Source organism: Protopterus annectens, chromosome 16.part0, assembly GCF_019279795.1.
Source record: "Protopterus annectens isolate FY-2018-M chromosome 16.part0, PAN1.0, whole genome shotgun sequence".
Taxonomy (NCBI): Eukaryota; Metazoa; Chordata; order Ceratodontiformes; family Protopteridae; genus Protopterus; species Protopterus annectens.
In genome coordinates this window covers 515381210-515400083 of record NC_056750.1, presented here as the reverse complement: position 1 = coordinate 515400083, position 18874 = coordinate 515381210, and the positions used below count along the sequence as shown (strand labels likewise).

Genomic DNA, 18874 nt, shown 5'->3' with positions numbered 1-18874 from the left:
TAAAGAAATCCCAATCCCTCCGAGCTACACGCTCAAGGGACCTTAACCTTGTCACCACAATAAACAAAACATGCTGGAGGGATAGATTCCTGTCCCAGAGACTTCCCATACTCTGGAACAGACTACCTATCTATGTCAAACAGAGCTCCTCATTAGCACTCTTCAAGAAAAATCTTGATGATTGGATGGGAAATGGGAAATTCACCCCGGGGATCACTTCTGTGGCTCTGCTCGACAGGGGCATAGGAAAATAATTTTCTTGGGTGGCGAAAGCCAGGGTACATTTTTTGGCTAGGCTTGTATGGGCCCTAGGGCCGGTAGCCTAGTACCTACCTATGAACCTATACCTTCTCAAACTGACACCAGAGAACTGCATCAATCACGTCTGTAGACAATGGCAGCAAATCAGATCTAGGGAATGAGGGGGAATCATGCATTATGGTTATGGGAGGAGACTGTAGTATCCACGAGCTGTGAAATAGCGGCAGAGTCAGATCACAGGACCAGTTCTGAACTCATATGTAGAGGGAGTGAATGAAATTTGACAACATCAGATCCATTATTAGCAAAAGTTCTGAAGTAATGGTTAAATCCAAGAAAATTCAGCAAAGGTAGTTAAGGTGCTCTTACAAATTACAATGCTGCTGAAAATAGTAATACAAGTAATTTTTCTACAAAAGTGGTCCAATTAAACAAAATAAAAAAAAAATACACAGTTAAAAACTTTTCTTCTTACCTGAGGGTCCTTAGTACTATTAAGTACATCAAAAGAAGTGAAGCACTGGTTGCACATATCCTGCAGTTGTTGATACCACTGCAGTAAACTTCTATCAGACTTTGTCTGGAGACCTGTTGGGGGGAAAAAGTAGCAATGATGGACAACCATAGCAACCTCTCCAGAGAAACACAGAAAATGTCCTACACTTCAAAAAATAAAGATGGAATATTAGACAATTTAATAAAAACTTATGCTGCTAAATTCATCCTGATCATCAGGGTTATTTTTCTGCACTAAACATACCATACCGAGAAAATATGTGCATCTCCTCATGTTAAAGCAGATCTGGTCTGGTGCTCAGACATTTTAAGAGTTAAAATATGTAGCAACTTTTGATACTGTGCGCACCATTAAATATGACAATGTTCCTAGATATGCTGCAGGAATTGAGTATATGGCAAAGATTCACTTGTAGACTGTATTCCACTAACATATCTTATTTTGCACATAACTAACAAGCTGGACTTAAACAAAGGATCCTGACAGCTGCAAATTTCTTTTGAAGAACACAAAGAAGGGAGGACTTCGGTTTTGTGAAAAGTTCAAAGGCAAAAATGGCAGATTCCTCAGAGGGTCACCTGCCCCATTCTTGCCCATCCCATGGACATTTACACAGATTTTAATCATGCCATTAACAAATAAATTGAAATCAATCCCTGACAAATGCATCCTTCACAAACAGTAAAGTACAGCTTTGTGAGTGTATTCACTGTAATCATAGAAGATGAAGTAACAGAATAATGCAACACACTGAAAGGGACCAAAATGTCAGTCTTCTGACCAGATGGAAAGAGCAGTTGGATATCCTAAGGCCAGGTTCAAGGATACAATGCAAGCTAAGAACATCTGGAAGCTCATCCACTAAACAGAAATCAGCCCTCATCACCATCATTTTGTTTCCACTTCTGTTTTAGAGCAGGAAGTCCACAACACGTGCGTTAACCCTTGGCCTCAATTACATAAAATGGCAAGGGGAACCACAATCAAAAAAAAGACAGCAGTAATAAATAAGCTAAACTAAGTCCTAGGGTAACCAATCTGAAACATATAAAAGGTAGATTCTTCTAAATTCCCTTACATCTGAAGAAAGGACCCCCAGTAAACTGAAAATTTTCTCACTAACCATATATATGAGATTACCATAAGGCAGATTGAACCTGGAGAGAAGAATACAGACATTACCTAGTTCATCTAAGGGAGAAAATATGACAGGAGCTACCACACCATCAGTTTTATTCAAATGTACAGTGTTATAGTACTTTTTCTCTTATAACTCTATTAACTACTTTTTTAGGGTCATGGTAATGACATGTCTGCAGTTAATGTATAAAGAACAAGAGTATCAATGACGGAGATGATAAATGACAGGAGACCTGAATGGAAAAGCTACAGTCTGTTGTTAGTACAGCAGAGATGAAATAAACCCAGTTCCTAGACTGAAGTGCCTAGCTTAATGCTTAGACGGTGCAACCAGACTTCCAAGTGACTACCTCAGACACTTCATGCAGGGATGCTTCTGAAGAGGACAACCTTGTGTAATGTGCTTGAAAATGGCTAGCAATACTTTCCATGTTGGTCCTAAGTGTGGGTTGTGCATCCGGCTATCCATTTCTGGAAAGACTTTTTATACTAGTTTAGCCTGTTCTCCTGGCACAAAGGAGACAAAAAGCTAATCAGAAAGTCTAGTCTTTACTATTATTAGCACAGCACTGAAGTTGCCTGTGTATGTTCATTGTGTCCATGAACCCGTTCCCTTTATTCTGTAAAGCTGGGTTGAAAAAAGAGCACAAATTAATTATTCAAGACAGCCTCAAGACAAACTCTTTCACAGAAGAGTGACTGGTTCTTTGAATACCACCCTGTACTTATGGGAGACTATGTATATTTCATTATATATCAGGATATGTAGTTCTGAAACCGTACTACTTAAAGTGAAGGCTAATTAAGACAGTCTTAAAGAACAAGAAAATTAAGGCAATACTAATGGCAAATTCAAAGATAAGTACTACTATGTTAAAAACTAACAGCAAATTTGTGAGTGGGAACACCACTGTAAGTACTAGATATTGGGGTTTCTGTCGTAGTCAAAGGCCAAACATTTATACAGAATTCCAGACTTGTGCACCCTTCCTCCACAGCTGGACTAACTGCAGCTTCCCTAAAGTGCGGAAACATTCACAGTATAGAGTAGCATCAGGCACCAATATTTTTTTTTTAATAACTTTGAGCCAAAGAGGTGAGAAGCAGAACATTTTGAAGTCTGCCCCTGGCCAGAGGCTGAAGATTGTCAGGAGGAGATCCTCCTCTATGACCTGCCTTCTATATCAGTCAAGAAAACTCAAAGCCATTTCCTCAGGATAGAAGGAGAAGCCTTAGTACCTTTACAGGGAAAAAGCTGTAGAAAGGGCAAAAAGTGACTAGGTACCTACCACCTGCCACAAATGCCTTGCAGAGTTAACACTTGATGGAGGGAGGGGAAATAATACTGCAGCAGTGATCCTACTCAAATATCTACTGAATTTTTAATACAGCTGCTTTATGCTCTTCTACTACATTTCTAACACAGCTGCTTTATGCTCTTCTACTACATTTCTAACACAGCTGCATTATGCTCTTCTTATGGATTACTATTGCAATCCTGCATTCCAAAGCTTGATGTGTGTGGAAGGTTGCAAAATTCCCAAAGGAAGGCTGGAAAGGCCCTTGTAACACATCATAGGCAAATCAGCTCTGGCCCTGGACAGAATGTCTTACCTGTAATACTATGAAATAGTATGCACACAGAACCAGGCACCTGCCTCCAAAATGTCTTGTGCACTGACTCACCACACTGAAAATGGCTGCAGTGGCTGTTGCATCCTGGTAAAGAAATGTAGCTTATCCCTGCAACAGCTTACCATGAGCTGAACCAGACATTTAGATGCAGTTTGCTTGAAAACTATCTTCTCCTTCCTATTTCCAACAATAGATAAACAGTTATTCTGTCTTCCTAGATTCCTTGGTTCGATACAAACAATATCTCAGCTGTCTAAGGACAGCAAAAGAATGTATGGCATTTCTTTTTTGTCATTGGTCATACAAATTTGGAAAGAGTACAAACAAATGGGCAGTTTGGTTCACTGACAGTTACTACTTCAGGCAAGAAATTACAGGGTTGTACATAAAACTACACTTTGAAACACCAAAAAGGTCTATTTTCACAATAACACTTACAATTCATAAGTTCTCCTTGCTGTAGTTTTCTGAAGCATATGAGAATATCTGATATGGAAGATGTGAATTCAGTAGTAGGAATCAGAAATAATTTACAAATTATTCTCCAAGATACAAGAACTGGATTAGACTGGATATAATTTAAATTGCACAAGAGCATGTGCACTTACTCCAAAGCTTTGAGATGTACCTATTAACTATTTCAGATCACTCAAACACACACACACACACACACACACACAGATAAACATGCAGAGTAATTAACTAAAAATGAGACACTAGGGCTTTCCTACTTATCTGCTAAAAGAGGAATATAAGAAATGGCTAGTGAAAATGATTCTGGCATTGTTAAGGAAGAGAAAAATGTCTTCAGAAAGGATAGATAGTGAATGCAGTAAAATAAAAAATGTAGTTTAAAAGCATGGTAGAAATAAGGAAAAAAACACTAGAAAGTAATAGTAATTATTTAGAGGGGTTGACAAGGGTTTGAGTATTGCTGAAGAGGAGTCTCACAGGACAGGAAAGAGCAACTTACACAGTGCTAAAGGGAAAAGTAAGGGAGCATTTGAAAATTAGACACAAGTTTAAAAAGGTTACTAGTTAAAAATGATTTTCTTCTTTTTTTGATAACTGCAAAGCACAAAACTTTTACCACAGCAATTTAGGAAAAAAAGTTAATAGGGCCATCACTAAACTTAGGGAACCCATGACAAGACAAACAGCAATCCTATAGATGGAGATTTCAGAACTTTATAAAAATTTGTATAAAGCAGAGGAATATGGAAACAAAAAGGTAAAAACATAAGTTTTTATGGAAAACTTAATTTTGCCTAGGTTAGAGAAAGAGGAGGCTGAACAATTAATAGCTAAGACAGGAAGAGATGCAATAAAAAGTGACATACAAACTTTGGCTGAAAAGATTTGAAGCCTACATAATCTAAAGCAGTGTTTCTGTAACTCTTCTAATCGCAGCCCACTTGGACAAAGCACATAACTCAGTGGCTCACTATCCTATTCTAAAAATCACTTGACATGACATGTCCAGGTATACACAAGTACCAAAATGAAACATTTCCCAAAGACTGACACTGTAAAGAATAATTTCCACCATAACCTCTTCATTAGTTTGTATTGTGTATGCACAAGCACTAAAATGACACAAGAAATTATTTTACCCAGCAGTCACTTCAGCAGTCTGACCATGTATGCACAAGCACTTTTCTGATACACAAATTAAATTTCCCCAAGCAACATCTTCATTACTATGTCCAGGTACACACAAGCACCAAAATGAAACATTTCCCAGAGAAACCCCTTCAGTAAAACGTCCAGGTACAGTATGTAGAAGCACCAAAATTAAAAATTTACCCATGCAACCCCTTCAATAACATATTTACAAGCATCAAAGAGAAACATTCACCCAAGCGACCCTTCAGTAAAATGTTGAGGTAAGCCTAAGCACCAAAAAGAAATATTTGTTCAAGCAACCCTTTCAGTAACGCAAGTACAAGCACCAAAATGAAACCTTCAGCCAAGCAACTCCTTAAGTAAAATGTTGAGTTATGCACAGGCACCAAAATTAAACATTTGCCCAAGTGACACATACCTAACAAACATGCAGTTTCAGTGAAGTACTGTCTTCAAATAAAGCTTCCCGGTAACGGCTCAGCACAGACGGAATTTGTATGTTCTGGATTTCTCCTCCGGTTTCTGGCACACTGCTGAATCTGTGCTGACTGGTTAAACTGAGATTAACCAATCAGATTCAAGAAAGAGGGGACTCATGGCAACAACACATCCAGATACCAGACAAAGCTATTTAATTCGTAAAAAAAAAAAAAAAAAAAAAAAAGACAAGACAGTGAAGACGACAGATGTAGTATTCTGTACTTTTGGGTTTCCTCTTGCTATCTTAACGTCCGGTCAGTCTTCAAATGTTTGTATCACTGCAAGGTACATGGGATGTTTGACACGGCAAGATGAGCGTGGGCCATAAAAGTGATGTACAGCTGTGTACACTTACCATAAATGTAAGTGTTAGAGTGTATTCACTGTTGCAGTCATTACATTTGGGTAAATCTGCTGGCAGGTTGCCCTCAGTCGGCCTGAATTCCTAAGTCTTGGGTCCTGCGTCAGTTGCTGTCTCCTCTTCCATGACGTCAGGGGTATAAAACAAGCAGCCAACGTCATTTTCTTTAGTTTTTCTTGCCACAGATGTCAGGTGCCCCCAAAAAGGTAGCAAAAATATATATATAAAAACTATATACACATGCATCAATACAAACTTTACCTTCATCTACAAGCAAATGCACCACATAGGTTGTGGAATATGAGAGCAGGAAAGAAACTCCAGAATGAAAGGGGGATGGCGGGCGGGTAAACTGGACTGCAACAGTGAATACACTTGAACATCTATATTTATTGTACATGTACACAACTGTACTATATTCTTCGTGTTTCACTGTTGCAGTCATTACATTTGGGTAGAATCCCAAAGCTATGGATGGGAGGCTGGAGCTACACAGCATTAGGTGCGGCTATAACGTCCTGCAGAACTGCAGTGGCAAAGCCTGCCCTGGACTTAGAGTAGAGAGGCAAATGACAATGCTTTGTAAAGTTGTGAACAGAACTCCAAGTAGCAGCCTCTAGAATGTCTTTGGTTGGTACTCCTCTGAGAAAGCCTGCTGAAGTAGCTGCAGCTCTGGGGGAATGAGACCTAATGACCTTAGGCACAGGTTTGCCATGGTGTAAGTAGCAGAAACTAATGCAGTGGCTTATCCACTTTGAAATAGCCTTTCCTTCTGATCCTGCAGCATATGCCACTAGTAATTGCTCAGTTTTTCTTAGAGCTTTAGTCCTGCTCAAGTAGAATCTTAGCTGTCTGTGTATGTCCAAGGAATGCAGAATTCTCTCCCCCTTGTTCTGCGGATTTGGATAAAAGTTTGGAAGATGAATTGTTTGGTTAAGAGCCACAATGGAAACCACCTTAGGCATAAATGAAGAATTTGTCCTCAGAGACACCCTGTCTGGGTAAAATATGATAAAAGGCTCCACAGCCATGAGGGCCTGTAGGTCTGAGACTCTTCTTGCCGAAGTAATTGCTAGTAGCAGAGCTGTTTTCCATGATAAGAACTTTATATCAGCAGTAGCAGCTGGTTCAAATGGAGGCAGGGTGAGCTTTTCCAACACATAATTGAGGTCCCATGCAGGTATTGGTGATCTTCTAGGAGGCCTTAAATTTTTGGCTCCTCTAAGATACTGCTTTTGTAAAGGATGAGAAAAGATTGGTGGCTCTGTATTGTACTGAGCCGAAATGGCAGAGGCATGGATTTTAATTGATGAAAAAGATAGGCCTTTGTCAAGCATCTCAGTCAAGTATTGTAATATCTGAGGAATATTTGGTTCTGCTGTATCAGTTCCTTGTGCTTGTCTCCAAGCACAGAATCTCTTCCATTTATCAGCATAAGATTTTCTAGTACTAGGCCTTCTGGCTCCCAAAATGACATCCATCACAGCTTTACTGAGAGGTGTAGTTTGTATGACTACATGATCAGCCATGCTGCCAGGTTCAGTGTCTGGAGTTGATTGTGCAGGATCTGATTGTTTTGCTGGGACAGTAGTTGAGGTCTTTGAGGTAAGGTCCAAGCTGGGTATTGAGACAAGTTCCTTAGGACTGGGTACCAGTATTGGAGGGGCCAGTCCAGGGCAATTAGTATCATCTTTGGTTTCTCTTGTCTGACTTTTAGAAGGACCCTGGGAAGAAGAGGCAGAGGAGGAAAGGCGTAAACTGATAGGTTTTTCCAACTGAAGGATAGGGCGTCAACTTTCCATGCTTGTCTGTGACAAGTCCTTGTGCAGAATCTTTTCAAATGATAATTTTGAGGAAAGGCAAATAGATCTATGTCCGGGCTCCCCCATTTCTTTATTATCATGCTGAAGACTTGTGGATCTAGTTTCCGCTTGTGAGGGTCCATAAGGTTTCTGCTTAAATCGTCTGCCAGAGAATTTTGTTTTTCTGGCAGGAATTGAGCTTGAAGATGTATTTGGTAAGTCAAAGCTGTGTCCCACAGTGCCATGGCTAATCTTCAAAGGGGGTATGAATGCTTGACTCCCTGCTTGTTTATATACCACATAACTATGGTGTTGTCCTTCTTTATCAGTAGTTGTCCTGGATGAAGTAAGTCCTTGAAAGCTGTCAGAGCATTCTGAACAGCTAGCATCTCTTTTTGGTTGATATGTAGATGCATTTGTTTTGGGGTCCATATGCCCTGAATGCATCTTCCCGCCATGTGGGCCCCCCAGGTATAATATGATGTGTCTGTTAAGGTTTGGCTGGGCAGGGGGGTAGCGTGAAGGCCCGTCCCATGTTTTGGTGACATGCCTTTGCCCGCCATAGAAACTCCTGTTGTAGGGAGGGAATGAGAGGAATCATTGTTTCCAGACTGTGATAATGTTGACTCCATAAACTTTTTAGGTACCACTGAAGTTTCCTCATATGCAGTCTTGCATATGGAATCAGCAGGATGCAGGATGCCATGAAGCCCAAAGCCTGCAGAGTTTGTCTTGCAGATAGCTGGGTTTTTGTTGCCATCAGTTTGAAGTAAATAGTCAGTTGCCTTTGTCTGGTGTGAGATAAGCCATCTGGGCAGTTGTATTCAAGCTTGCACCCAGGAATGTTAATTTTTGAGAGGGTACCAGTTGTGATTTATTTTCGTTTATTGTGTACCCTAGGCATGTTAGTAGCCTTTTCACAAACTCCAGGTGTTGAAGAAGAATGTCCTTGTTCTCTGCTTGAATGAGACAGTCGTCCAAGTAAGGATATATTTTTGTATACTTCTTTGTCTGCAAAAAAGCAATTACTGATGCCAGGCACTTTGTAAAGACCCTGGGCGCAGTAGATAAGCCAAAGGGCAGTGCAGAGAATCAGTAATGAATTAAGCCAGCCTTGAATCTGAGTTATCTTCTGCACAATTGCCTTATTAGGACCTGCAGGTATGCCTCTTTTAGGTCTAATGTCACCAGCCAAGCATTCTTGTCCAGCATGGGCAGAAGCTGCTGCAAAGTCAGAATTTTGAATTTTGGAATGTCCAGGTATGTGTTCAAAATCGATAAATCCAGTATTGGCCACCAGGCCTTGTCCTTTCTGGGTACCAAGAACAGTCGAGTAAAAACCTTGCCCTTTTTCCTGTTCTGGTACTGGCTGAATGGCCCCCATATCCATGAGGGACGTAACCTGTTTCTGTGCCTCTGCCCATTGATTTTTTGGCAGATCCGGCCAACCGTTTGCCATCAGCAGAGTATGGAAACGGAATCTGTATCCCTGTGATGCTATGTTTAGAACCCACTTGTCTTGGGTTATTAACTGCCAATTCTGAGCAAAAAGTGTTAATTTTCCCCCTAAGGGTGCTGCCAAAAGGTAAGTGCTTGGTGAAAGCAGAGGGATGTCATTGGGACTGTCTTCTGTAGGTTTGTGCTTTATCTCCTCCAGATTTGGAGGTAGAAGCACCCCATTGCTTTGACCTGTAAGAATCGTGTTCCTGGTATCTGGAACCCTTAGGGCATCTGGATTTGCCCCTTTGAGCTCTGTCTGGCACAGGAAAGGACCAATTTTTTGTAGGACAGTGTCTACTGAATCTTGGTGGCTGCACTTGTAAGAAGTTTTTACAGTTTGCATAGACTTAGCTTTGTCTTCCATTTTCTTTAAAAACCTCTTCTGCCTTAATACCAAACAGAGTATCATGCTGTAAAGGTGCATCCAGTAATTTAGCTTTAACATGATCAGGCAAATTTTGCTCTTTTAGCCAGGTATGCCTTCTAATCACAGATCCAGTAACTGCGGCCCTGCAGGAGGCCTCTAAGGAATCAAAACCACATTGCAAAGTATGCTTTCCAACCTGTTCAGCTGCATGCAATAATTCCTGCAATTCTTTATTTTCTGCACATTCAGAAATCAACATAATTTTCTGTTTCAGCAATCCTATAACATGTTGTTGATACTTGAGTATATGAAACTGGCAGTTTAAGGCCCTAATTGCCAAGGCTGCATATGTATAAACCTTTTTGTCACCATCTATCCAGTGCCCTTGAATCTCTGTCAGAGGGGGTAGAATTTTTTGCTGTTGAGGCCTTGACTCCCTTTGGACCCTGTGAAATAGTTTCAGGATCAGCAGCAGGGTTTCTAAATAAAAATTTGTGAGAGTCAGGGACCCTGGAATATCTGTCAGGCTTGCTGGGAGCTCCCGGAGGTAAGGAGTCAGGGGTCAAAGCTTGACTCCGAAAACACATCATCCACAATGTCCAAAACAGGGGGTATGGCTAAAGGCCTGTGCTGAGAGAGAAGAAGGAAATCCCTGAGCCTCTTTTTTGATTCTGAGAAATCTTGACTCTCCCAGAGAAAATGCTCCCTCAAAGTATGCAAGGTTTCTCCAAATGAATAATCCTCAGGAGGTGATGCAGATGGTATATACTCCTCTGCATCAGAATCCTCATAGGGAGGTATAGACAATTCCTGATCAGAAAAGGAATCAGAAGAAATAGAAACCTGATCTGAAGATTCATAATCAGTGTCTTGCCTAGGCCTCTTATCAGGGGGGGGGATGGGAACCCCTGATCAAGGTAATAAGGTCTTCAGCCATTTTGATAATCTGTTTTATAGGCATAGCGGCCTGTGCACGTGGCGCATGCGTCATTTTTTTAGTTTTAGAAGTTGCTTTTGTCTTTGATATTGCAGCTGTTGTTGGTTTGATATAAAAATGTTGAGGCCTGAATACACCCTCAGAAGCCGGTGCCTGCTCAGCGGTTCCGGACCCATCCGAGGAAGATACATCCGTGGGTCCAATACTTTGAGTATCTCGAGGCATGCCGGACTCCACATGGGTCTCGGTAGGTGCCTGCAACTCGAAAGTAGTGGGTATTAGGGGCTGCGAAAGCGCCTCACTGAGTACTGGCAACTGGCTTAGGAGAAGCTTCGTCGTCGGTTTTGGACCTCGACTGTCTGTCTCTGTCCTTTTATTTCTGATTTTTTTGTATTCCGGTAATCGGATTGCTATCAGATGACATTTCTGGGTAGTTACATCTGTTTCCAAAATACTTCGAGGCAAAAATATACTGACGCTTAATACTGCGTTGGTTAAATCTAGCACAAAACCAACAGCCAAGCATGTTGTTATCAGGACCTAGGCAAGGAATACAGTACAAATGGAAATCCTTATGAGGTATTTGCTTCCCACAAGTAACACAATTATTAACTTTTTCTGACATCGGTATGGAGCAAGAAAAAAAGTTTCCCCAATGGGGTACTTAGCTTTAGTGAAGACTTCAGTTCTGAAACTCAAACTCGAATATTTCAGGAGTAGGCCGACCGGCACTTGCAAAATGCTTCTGCTTCGGGCACCGAGTGGCAAGAAAGACTGGAGAAAATGGCGTTGGCTGCTTGTTTTATACCAGTGACGACCGGATGTCATGGAAGAGGAGATAGTAACCGACACAGGACCCAAGACTTTGGAATTCAGGCTGAATTAGGGCAACCTGCCAGCAGATTACCCAAATGTAATGACTGCAACAGTGAAACACGAAGAACATCTTCTCTGCTGCCAGTCGAACGTCAGCTCTTCCTGCCATATTGGCTGTTGGATATAGGATCTTTGAGATAAGTACCCAGTTAGGAACCCTTTATTTTTGACTCATTGCATGCTACTGTTTTGTTCATGTCATCCAGAAAGGGCAAGTGCAAGCGTCAGATTCCCCATAAGGATGCCCACGGACTCCCCTGCTTTTGCTTAGGATTGCCCCATGACCATAAGGCCTGCCCCATTTGCCAGGGCTTCATCCCAAAAACTCTCCACAGCAGACTCAACGCCTTAATTATATACGTGAAGAGTTAGCGTCTCAAGCGGTTAGCATTAGGCATGGAAGGGCCATCCGATCTGCCCACTGAAACACTTAAGAAAAAGGCCAAGACGCTATGGCCTGTAACCGTAGCTGTGCCTCTGCCTAACGAAGTTCACCCTGTGGCTGTCAGCCTGGAGGAACAATCTGTTAATGCCGATAAAGGGAAAGCAGGTACCAATGTGGAAGCCACAGAACCCTGTGTGGAAGGCATGTCCACAGAGGCCCTGCAGATGGTTTCAGACCCAAGGGGGAACCCAGGTTTGCATCGGCCGACCAGGCAGATCCCTCCACTACCACGCTGCCATCTGACCCAAAGACTATTCCATTCCAGATGCCGGCTAGGCCTTCCTTACTGAAGAAGAGAAAGCATACCTCTCCTACTGTGGAAACTTAACCAGATCTGCAGTCTTTTTCGCAAAGCCTTTTTAATGGATTCATGGCCTAAAGACCTCCTGCTTCAGTAGATTCACCAGTCTCCCTCCCTCCCCCAGTCTTTAGAGGAATCACTCTCCTATGCTTCTCAACTCCTGTCCCCTCTAGGTTATGCCTCCCCAGAGGAAGAATCTGCTGAAGCAGATTCCCCAGCAGAAGATCTCACCTTTGGGGAAACCATAGCTAAGATGAGGGATCATTTTAAATGGGACTCATCTGAAATGACAGAGGTACAGAAAAGGTACTATAAACTTCCCATGATGGATTCCCCTGCTCCTTCAGCTACTCCCCCCTAGTACTGCCATGCCAGCATTCCTTGATGCTTTCAGTGCAGCTTCCTTGAAACCCAGACTCACAGCCCCCTGCTCCCCGTAGGCCTGACAGGTTCTACAAAGATCCTAAGAGAGCAAATTATTTGTGAAATGTCCTGCAGGTGACCCAGGACCAGTCTCAGTCTCCGCAGACAAGGCATCCACACTCCTTCCTTCCCTCCTGCCTACAGACAAAGACAGCAAGGCTATGGAGGATTGGGCAAAAAGGACTACACATCCTCCACCCAAGCTTTCAGGGCAATCAATTATCAGACCCACATGTCCAAATATGCCCTAGCTATTTTGCAAAAAGTCACTAAACAGTTTTCTGACATCCCTGATTCCCCAGCCAAAGCTCAAATGTCCAGTTTCATCTCCTTGACCTCCCAGGTCACTAGATATTTCATTAGGTGCAGCTATGATGCTGCTGCTGCTTCTGCAACATCTGCTGCATCAGCTTCTGCCCTCAGAAGATATTTGTGGCTAAGACATAAGCCACTACCTGATGACATCAGGCTCTGTTTGGTTCCAAGGCTGCAGAGCTATTTAAGACTCTACAACAAAAGGGAAAGGAACTACAAGATCTATAACACTCGTTTGTCTCCCCTATCCCCAAGTTTCATAGAAACTACCAGTCTAAAATCCAATTTATTAGGAAGCACTCTGCTCCAGCTTCCCCACCCAGACCCAAGAAAGCTGCCAGGAAGCACTCCTACCAGATCTACACAACCACCAGCACAGAATCCTCAGTTTCAAGACACGGCAGGTCGCCTGTGACTACCTGCCAGTCTAGAATCACCCCCCCCCCCCGTCCCACTATCAGTAAGGCTTTCTCACGGTCTCTAGATGTGGAGACACATCACTACAGACAGGTGGGTCTTATCCATAATAGAAGACGGGTACTTTATGACTTTGATCACTTCTCCAGCTGGGAGGGGTATCCACAGCCCGTCAACGAGCAGCTCCCTCTCCTTGAAACCGTTTTGCACAACCTCATGGCTTAGGGCACCATCCAGCCTGTTCCACAGCCAGAAAAGGGAAAAGGCTTATATTGCAGGCTCTTTCTAGTCCCAAAAAAGATGGATCTTGGAGACCAATCCTGGACCTCTCTCGCCTAAATCTTTTCCTTCAAGTGCCCACCTTCCGGATGTTCACCTTGCAAATGCTCTTCCCTTTGACCTTGCCTCAGGGGTTCATGGTCACCTTGGTCATCAAAGATGCCTACCTTCACAAACCCATAAGTCCCCATTTCAGAAGATACCTTTGTTTCTTTGTGGCCTCTTCTCACTATCAATTATCAGCCTTGCCCTTCAGTCTCTCTAAAGCACCAAGGGTCTTCAAGTGCCTGGAACTAGTGATGGCCTTCTGCGGGACTCAAGGGATCCAGATTTACCCTTATCTAAATGACCTGCTATTCCAGGCAAATTGCAAAGAATCCCTCCTGATCAACTTGCAAAAAAAACTCTTCCTCCTGCAGGCGCTGGGTTTCCACAAACTATCCCAAGTCCAACCTTTCCCCTGCCCAGCACCTAGTCTTCTTAGGGTGCAGGGTTCAGACAGATATCATAAAGGCATTCCTACTACCCCAAAAGGTGGAAAACTTAACACAGTTATCTGCTCTTGGTACTTCAGATCAAAGAAATGAATGCCAGGCAGTACCTCAGGCTCCTGGGCCACATGGCTTCCACTATTCCAATATTACCATTGGCAAGGCAACACATAAGGAGATTCAATGGTACCCCTATTCCATTTGGACTCAGCACTCTCATCCTCTGGAGTACAAAAATCCCCCTATTACCCTGCCTCAAGAAAGAGATTCAATGGTGGTTGATTCAGGTGAATCACAACCTGGGCCTATTTCTTCAACCTCCGCTGTCAATGCAGGAAATGTACACAGATGCCTCAGACCAGGGGTGGGGAGCAACTTTGGGCACCTTAAAAGTACAGAGTGCCAGGTCAGACTCCCACAAACAAGGGCACATCAATGTAAGAGAAATGAGAGCAATTCTTCTAGCTTTGAAGGCTTTTCAGCCCAAACTGAAACAGGGTCCTCAAACTATTCACAGACAATACCACAGTTCTGTGGTATGTCAACAAATGGGCGAACAAAATCTTACTTGCTATGAGGACTAGCTCTTCTAGTGTGGGAGCTGGCCATGAAACAGGGAGGAACACTTCAGGCAGTTTACATCCCTTCATAACAGAACTCTCAGGCAGACACCTTAAGCAGGTTCATGTCACAGTCCAATGTATGGATGCTCCACAGGGATGTTTTCCTGGATCTAGTCCACAGATAGGTACACCTCAAATAGATCCATTTGCCTCCCTCATGAACAGACAACTTCCCTCCTCCTGCACCAGAATGCCTAACCCTCTGGAGAGGGCAATGGATGCCTTTTCAATTTCTTGGAAGGGGATGTTTCTCTACGCATTCACCACCCCCCCCTCTTATTCAGTAAGTCCTACAGAAGATTCAGCAGAATAGACCAAAAATCTTGCTGGTGACCCCCTTTTGGCCAATACAGCACTGATTTCCCCTCCTTTTGCATTTAACCAAGGAGAATCACCAGAAGTTACCCCACAGAGTGGACCTTCTCACACAGGACAAGGGATTTTAATCCATCCACAATGGCAATCTCTACACATTCTGATCCCTTGCAGACACCTATACAATGAGGATGTGCTCATAGTACTGCAGGAGGCCAGGAAAACATAATATAAGGAGATCTTATGTATCCAAGTGGAAAACGATTCTCCATACAGTGTAGCCAAAGACAGTTGGACCCATTACAGAGCGAGGTCTCTTTAGTACAGTCCTCTGTGTGACCTCTACAGACAGGATTAGCATATTCCTCCATTAAGGCTCATCTATTTGCCATTTCAACTTGTCTGCCTCTGGAACCCCCTCTGGCTTCCAGATTATTCACGAAGTTGCTCTTTCCCCAGGAAGCCTATCCCTCCTCCATGGGACCTGAATTTTGTTTTGGAGAAGCTCATGGAACCCCCCCCCCTTTGAACTAGCATATAAGGCTTCCCTGAAATACTGCACATAGAAAACTGTACTCCTTGTGGCTATAGCTTCAGCTAGAAGAATGTCTGAATTACAAGCTCTTATGGCCACCCCCCCTTCCTCATATTCCACAAAGACAGGGTAACCCTTAGGACAAATCCATCCTTCGTACCCAAGGTGGTCAAAGATCTTTCCTTAAACCAAGCCATACACCTCTCCACCTGCTTCCCCCACCCACAAAGTGACAGTCAAACTCCCCGGATGTGCACAGACAGCTAAGGTTCTACCTGCACAAGATTAAGTCCATCAGAAAATAACACCAGCTTGTCTCCTTCCACCACAGGGCCTTGGGGAAAGCAGTAACAAAACAGACCATCCCAGCCTGGATTTCCACAGCTATTACCTTCTGCTATGCACACCATGGGAAATCATTAGTATGCAAGGATAAAGCACACTCCACTAGGGTCATGGCTTCTTCAGGTGTTTTTGTTTTACATGAGGTGGACACATTATCTAGGCTGCTCATTTCACATCTGTTGTTTTCAGTAGTTAAATTGTCTCAAGTGACACAAACACTCAGTGAAATTCTGGGCCTCTGTCTTGGAAAGATTTGAAGCTTGCATAATTTAAAGCACTGTTGGTTATTCCCTACTGGGTTAGAAAAAAAAAGTTATGCACTTATAATATTCCATTTGTGCTGTCCATTTTCATTCTTCCCCAATTGATTGGTTTGGGTGTGATCCCTTGGATCTGAGTCAACTGTTGCTGAAGCTTGTGGCAATCAAGAACTCTCTAATGTCTCCCTTACCCATAATGCATCAACCCTGTTACCTTCATATCTTGTCTGCTGATTTTTGCCAGAAATGAAATATTAACTATGCAGAAGCCCAGAAACAGCCTACAATGAGAGTAGAAGAGGAGCCCAGCTTAGAAGAAGTAAGAGCAGCACTAAGGAAAATGAAGTCGGGGAAAGCAGCAGGCTCAGATGAGGTCAAAGCAGATATGATAAAGATGCTGGGTGAGCTAGGGGAGAAATGGCTCCTGAGGGTACTAATTGCAGTGTGGAGAGAAAGGCGTATCCCAGATGACTGGAGAATAAGCATACTCATGCCAGTGTACAAGAACAAAGGGGACATCCACAACTGTGGACAGTACAGAGGCATCAAAGTTCTGGAGAGGGTGATTGATAAACGGATACGCAGAATAGTAGAATGTAAGATGGGAGATGAACAGTTCGGATTCAGATCAGGATGCAGCACAACTGACCCGATGTTTGCACCGAGACAGATACTTGAGAAGAAACTAGAGAAGAGGAGAGAGTCAAACTGGGCTTTCCTAGACTTGGAGAAAGCATATGACAAGGTCCCAAGAAAGCTGATCTGGGCAGTACTGCGGTGGTTTGAAGTCCCAGAAACATTGGTAGAATTAGTACAGGCTATGTACAAGGACCTAGTGACTCAAGTACGAACAGTGTTTGGCCTCACTGAGGGGTTCCCAGTGGGAGTGGGTGTACACCAGTGTTCAAGCTCTGAGCCCACTGCTGTTCATACTGGTAATGGACTACATCAGCAAACAGGTTGGAGGGGTCAGAGCAACAAAGCTGCTGTATGCAGACGATGTGGCAGTACAGGCAGACTCTGATCTAGAACTTCAGCAAAGGATAGGAGAATGGAATGCAAATCTGAAGGCACATGGGATGAAACTAAACACAGATAAGACAGTGGTAATGGCAGCAGATTGGGGAAATCAGAAGAAGCTGAGAATAGAGATAGATGGGAAGATAGTGGAACAGGTAAACAGATTCAAGTATCTGGGAGGGGTGGTTGAGGAGAAGGGTAGTCTGAATGAAGAGGTCAAAGCTAGAATCAGAGGGGCTGCAGCCAACTGGCATAGAGTATCAGGTGTAGTCTATGACAGAAGAATGCCAAAGAAGCTGAAAAGTAAGATGTACAAGACAGTGGTGCAACCAGTACTAATGTATGGTACAGAAACCTGAGCAGTAAAGGCAGAACAGTTGAAGAAGCTAGAGGTGATGGAAATGAAGTGCCTGAGAAAGGATGCACACTGCGGGACAGGCGAAGAAATGAGGACATAAGAGTAGAAGCCAAAGTAGCTCCAACTGCAGAAAAGATCAAGGGAACAGATTACAATGGTATGGGCACATGTGTAGAAAAGCAGAAGACAATCTGGTGAGGGAGATTTGGGACAGACAGGAAGAAGGTAAGAGGAAGCGAGGGTGTCCAGCAAAGAGGTGGATGGACTGTGTGAAAGAAGATCTGCGACAGTCAGGCATGAGTGTTGAAGAAGGCAGGAGAGTGGCACTGAACCGAAAGAGTTGGCGACAGTTAATACGATACCCCGACCCCATGTAAATGGGAAAAATGGGGATGATGATGATGAGATAAAGGAGATGAAAATTTGCATGTAGTCAGTACTTAAAAAGATTATATCTGGAGCTTAATACAAAAGACAGTATGTAGCCTAAAGCTTCATTCTTCGAGAAGTTTGCAAAGGATGGGGGATGGTAGGTGAGAATTTTAGGAAGAATGAAAATGGACAACACAAATGGAAAATGTTATGGTAAATACGCAACTTCTTTATTTGATGTCAACTTTCATTCTATCCTCAACTGATGGGACAGATTCCCCAGCTACTTAAAATCCTGGGTGGGCTTAAGGAAGGATGTTCCTGAGCACAGCTGAACCAAAAGAGGTTCTACCCTCTGGAGACGAGATCCAATTTATAATGAGTAACAAAAGTATGGGGAGTAGCCCAAGTAGCTGATCCACATAAGTCATCCATAGACCTCAGAAATCAAAACTGAAGACGTTGTCATGGATCTAGCTGAATGGGCTCATACTGGTTGTGGTAATGTAAAACCCAATTTTTATAAAAAAAAATGATAAACAATCGATCAGTCATCAGCCATCTGGCTAAGGTTACTTGGCAACTGTTTTTCCCAATTTTAAGTCCGCAAAGGAAACTGTTTTTTCTTATGTCTTTTGTTCTATGCAGGTAAAAACATAATTGTCTGTGAACATCCAATAAATGTAATAAGAAGTTATGTACCTATCATAACGTTCTATGTTAGTTGTCTTCATCTCGCCTCCTTTCCTGCTGTTTGGGATCGGAGCCGATCCTCAGCTCCGACTCAAGCCATCTTCAATAGCTCGAAAGCTGTTTACTGGCTCGAGGCTACCCCTTATCCCATAATGCCTAGCGATAGCTACCCAGATCTTG

At 43.0% G+C, this 18874-nt stretch overlaps 1 protein-coding gene across 1 annotated transcript in view; it reads right to left on the bottom strand.

Moving 5' to 3' along the window:
• Window positions 1-18874, bottom strand: part of GLE1 (GLE1 RNA export mediator) — a 1828321-nt gene that overhangs the window by 885621 nt on the left and 923826 nt on the right. Inside the window, exon 8 of the mRNA XM_044058440.1 lies at window positions 737-849. Within this exon, the coding sequence (XP_043914375.1) occupies window positions 737-849 (113 nt within the window). The remainder of the gene's footprint in view (window positions 1-736; window positions 850-18874) is intronic.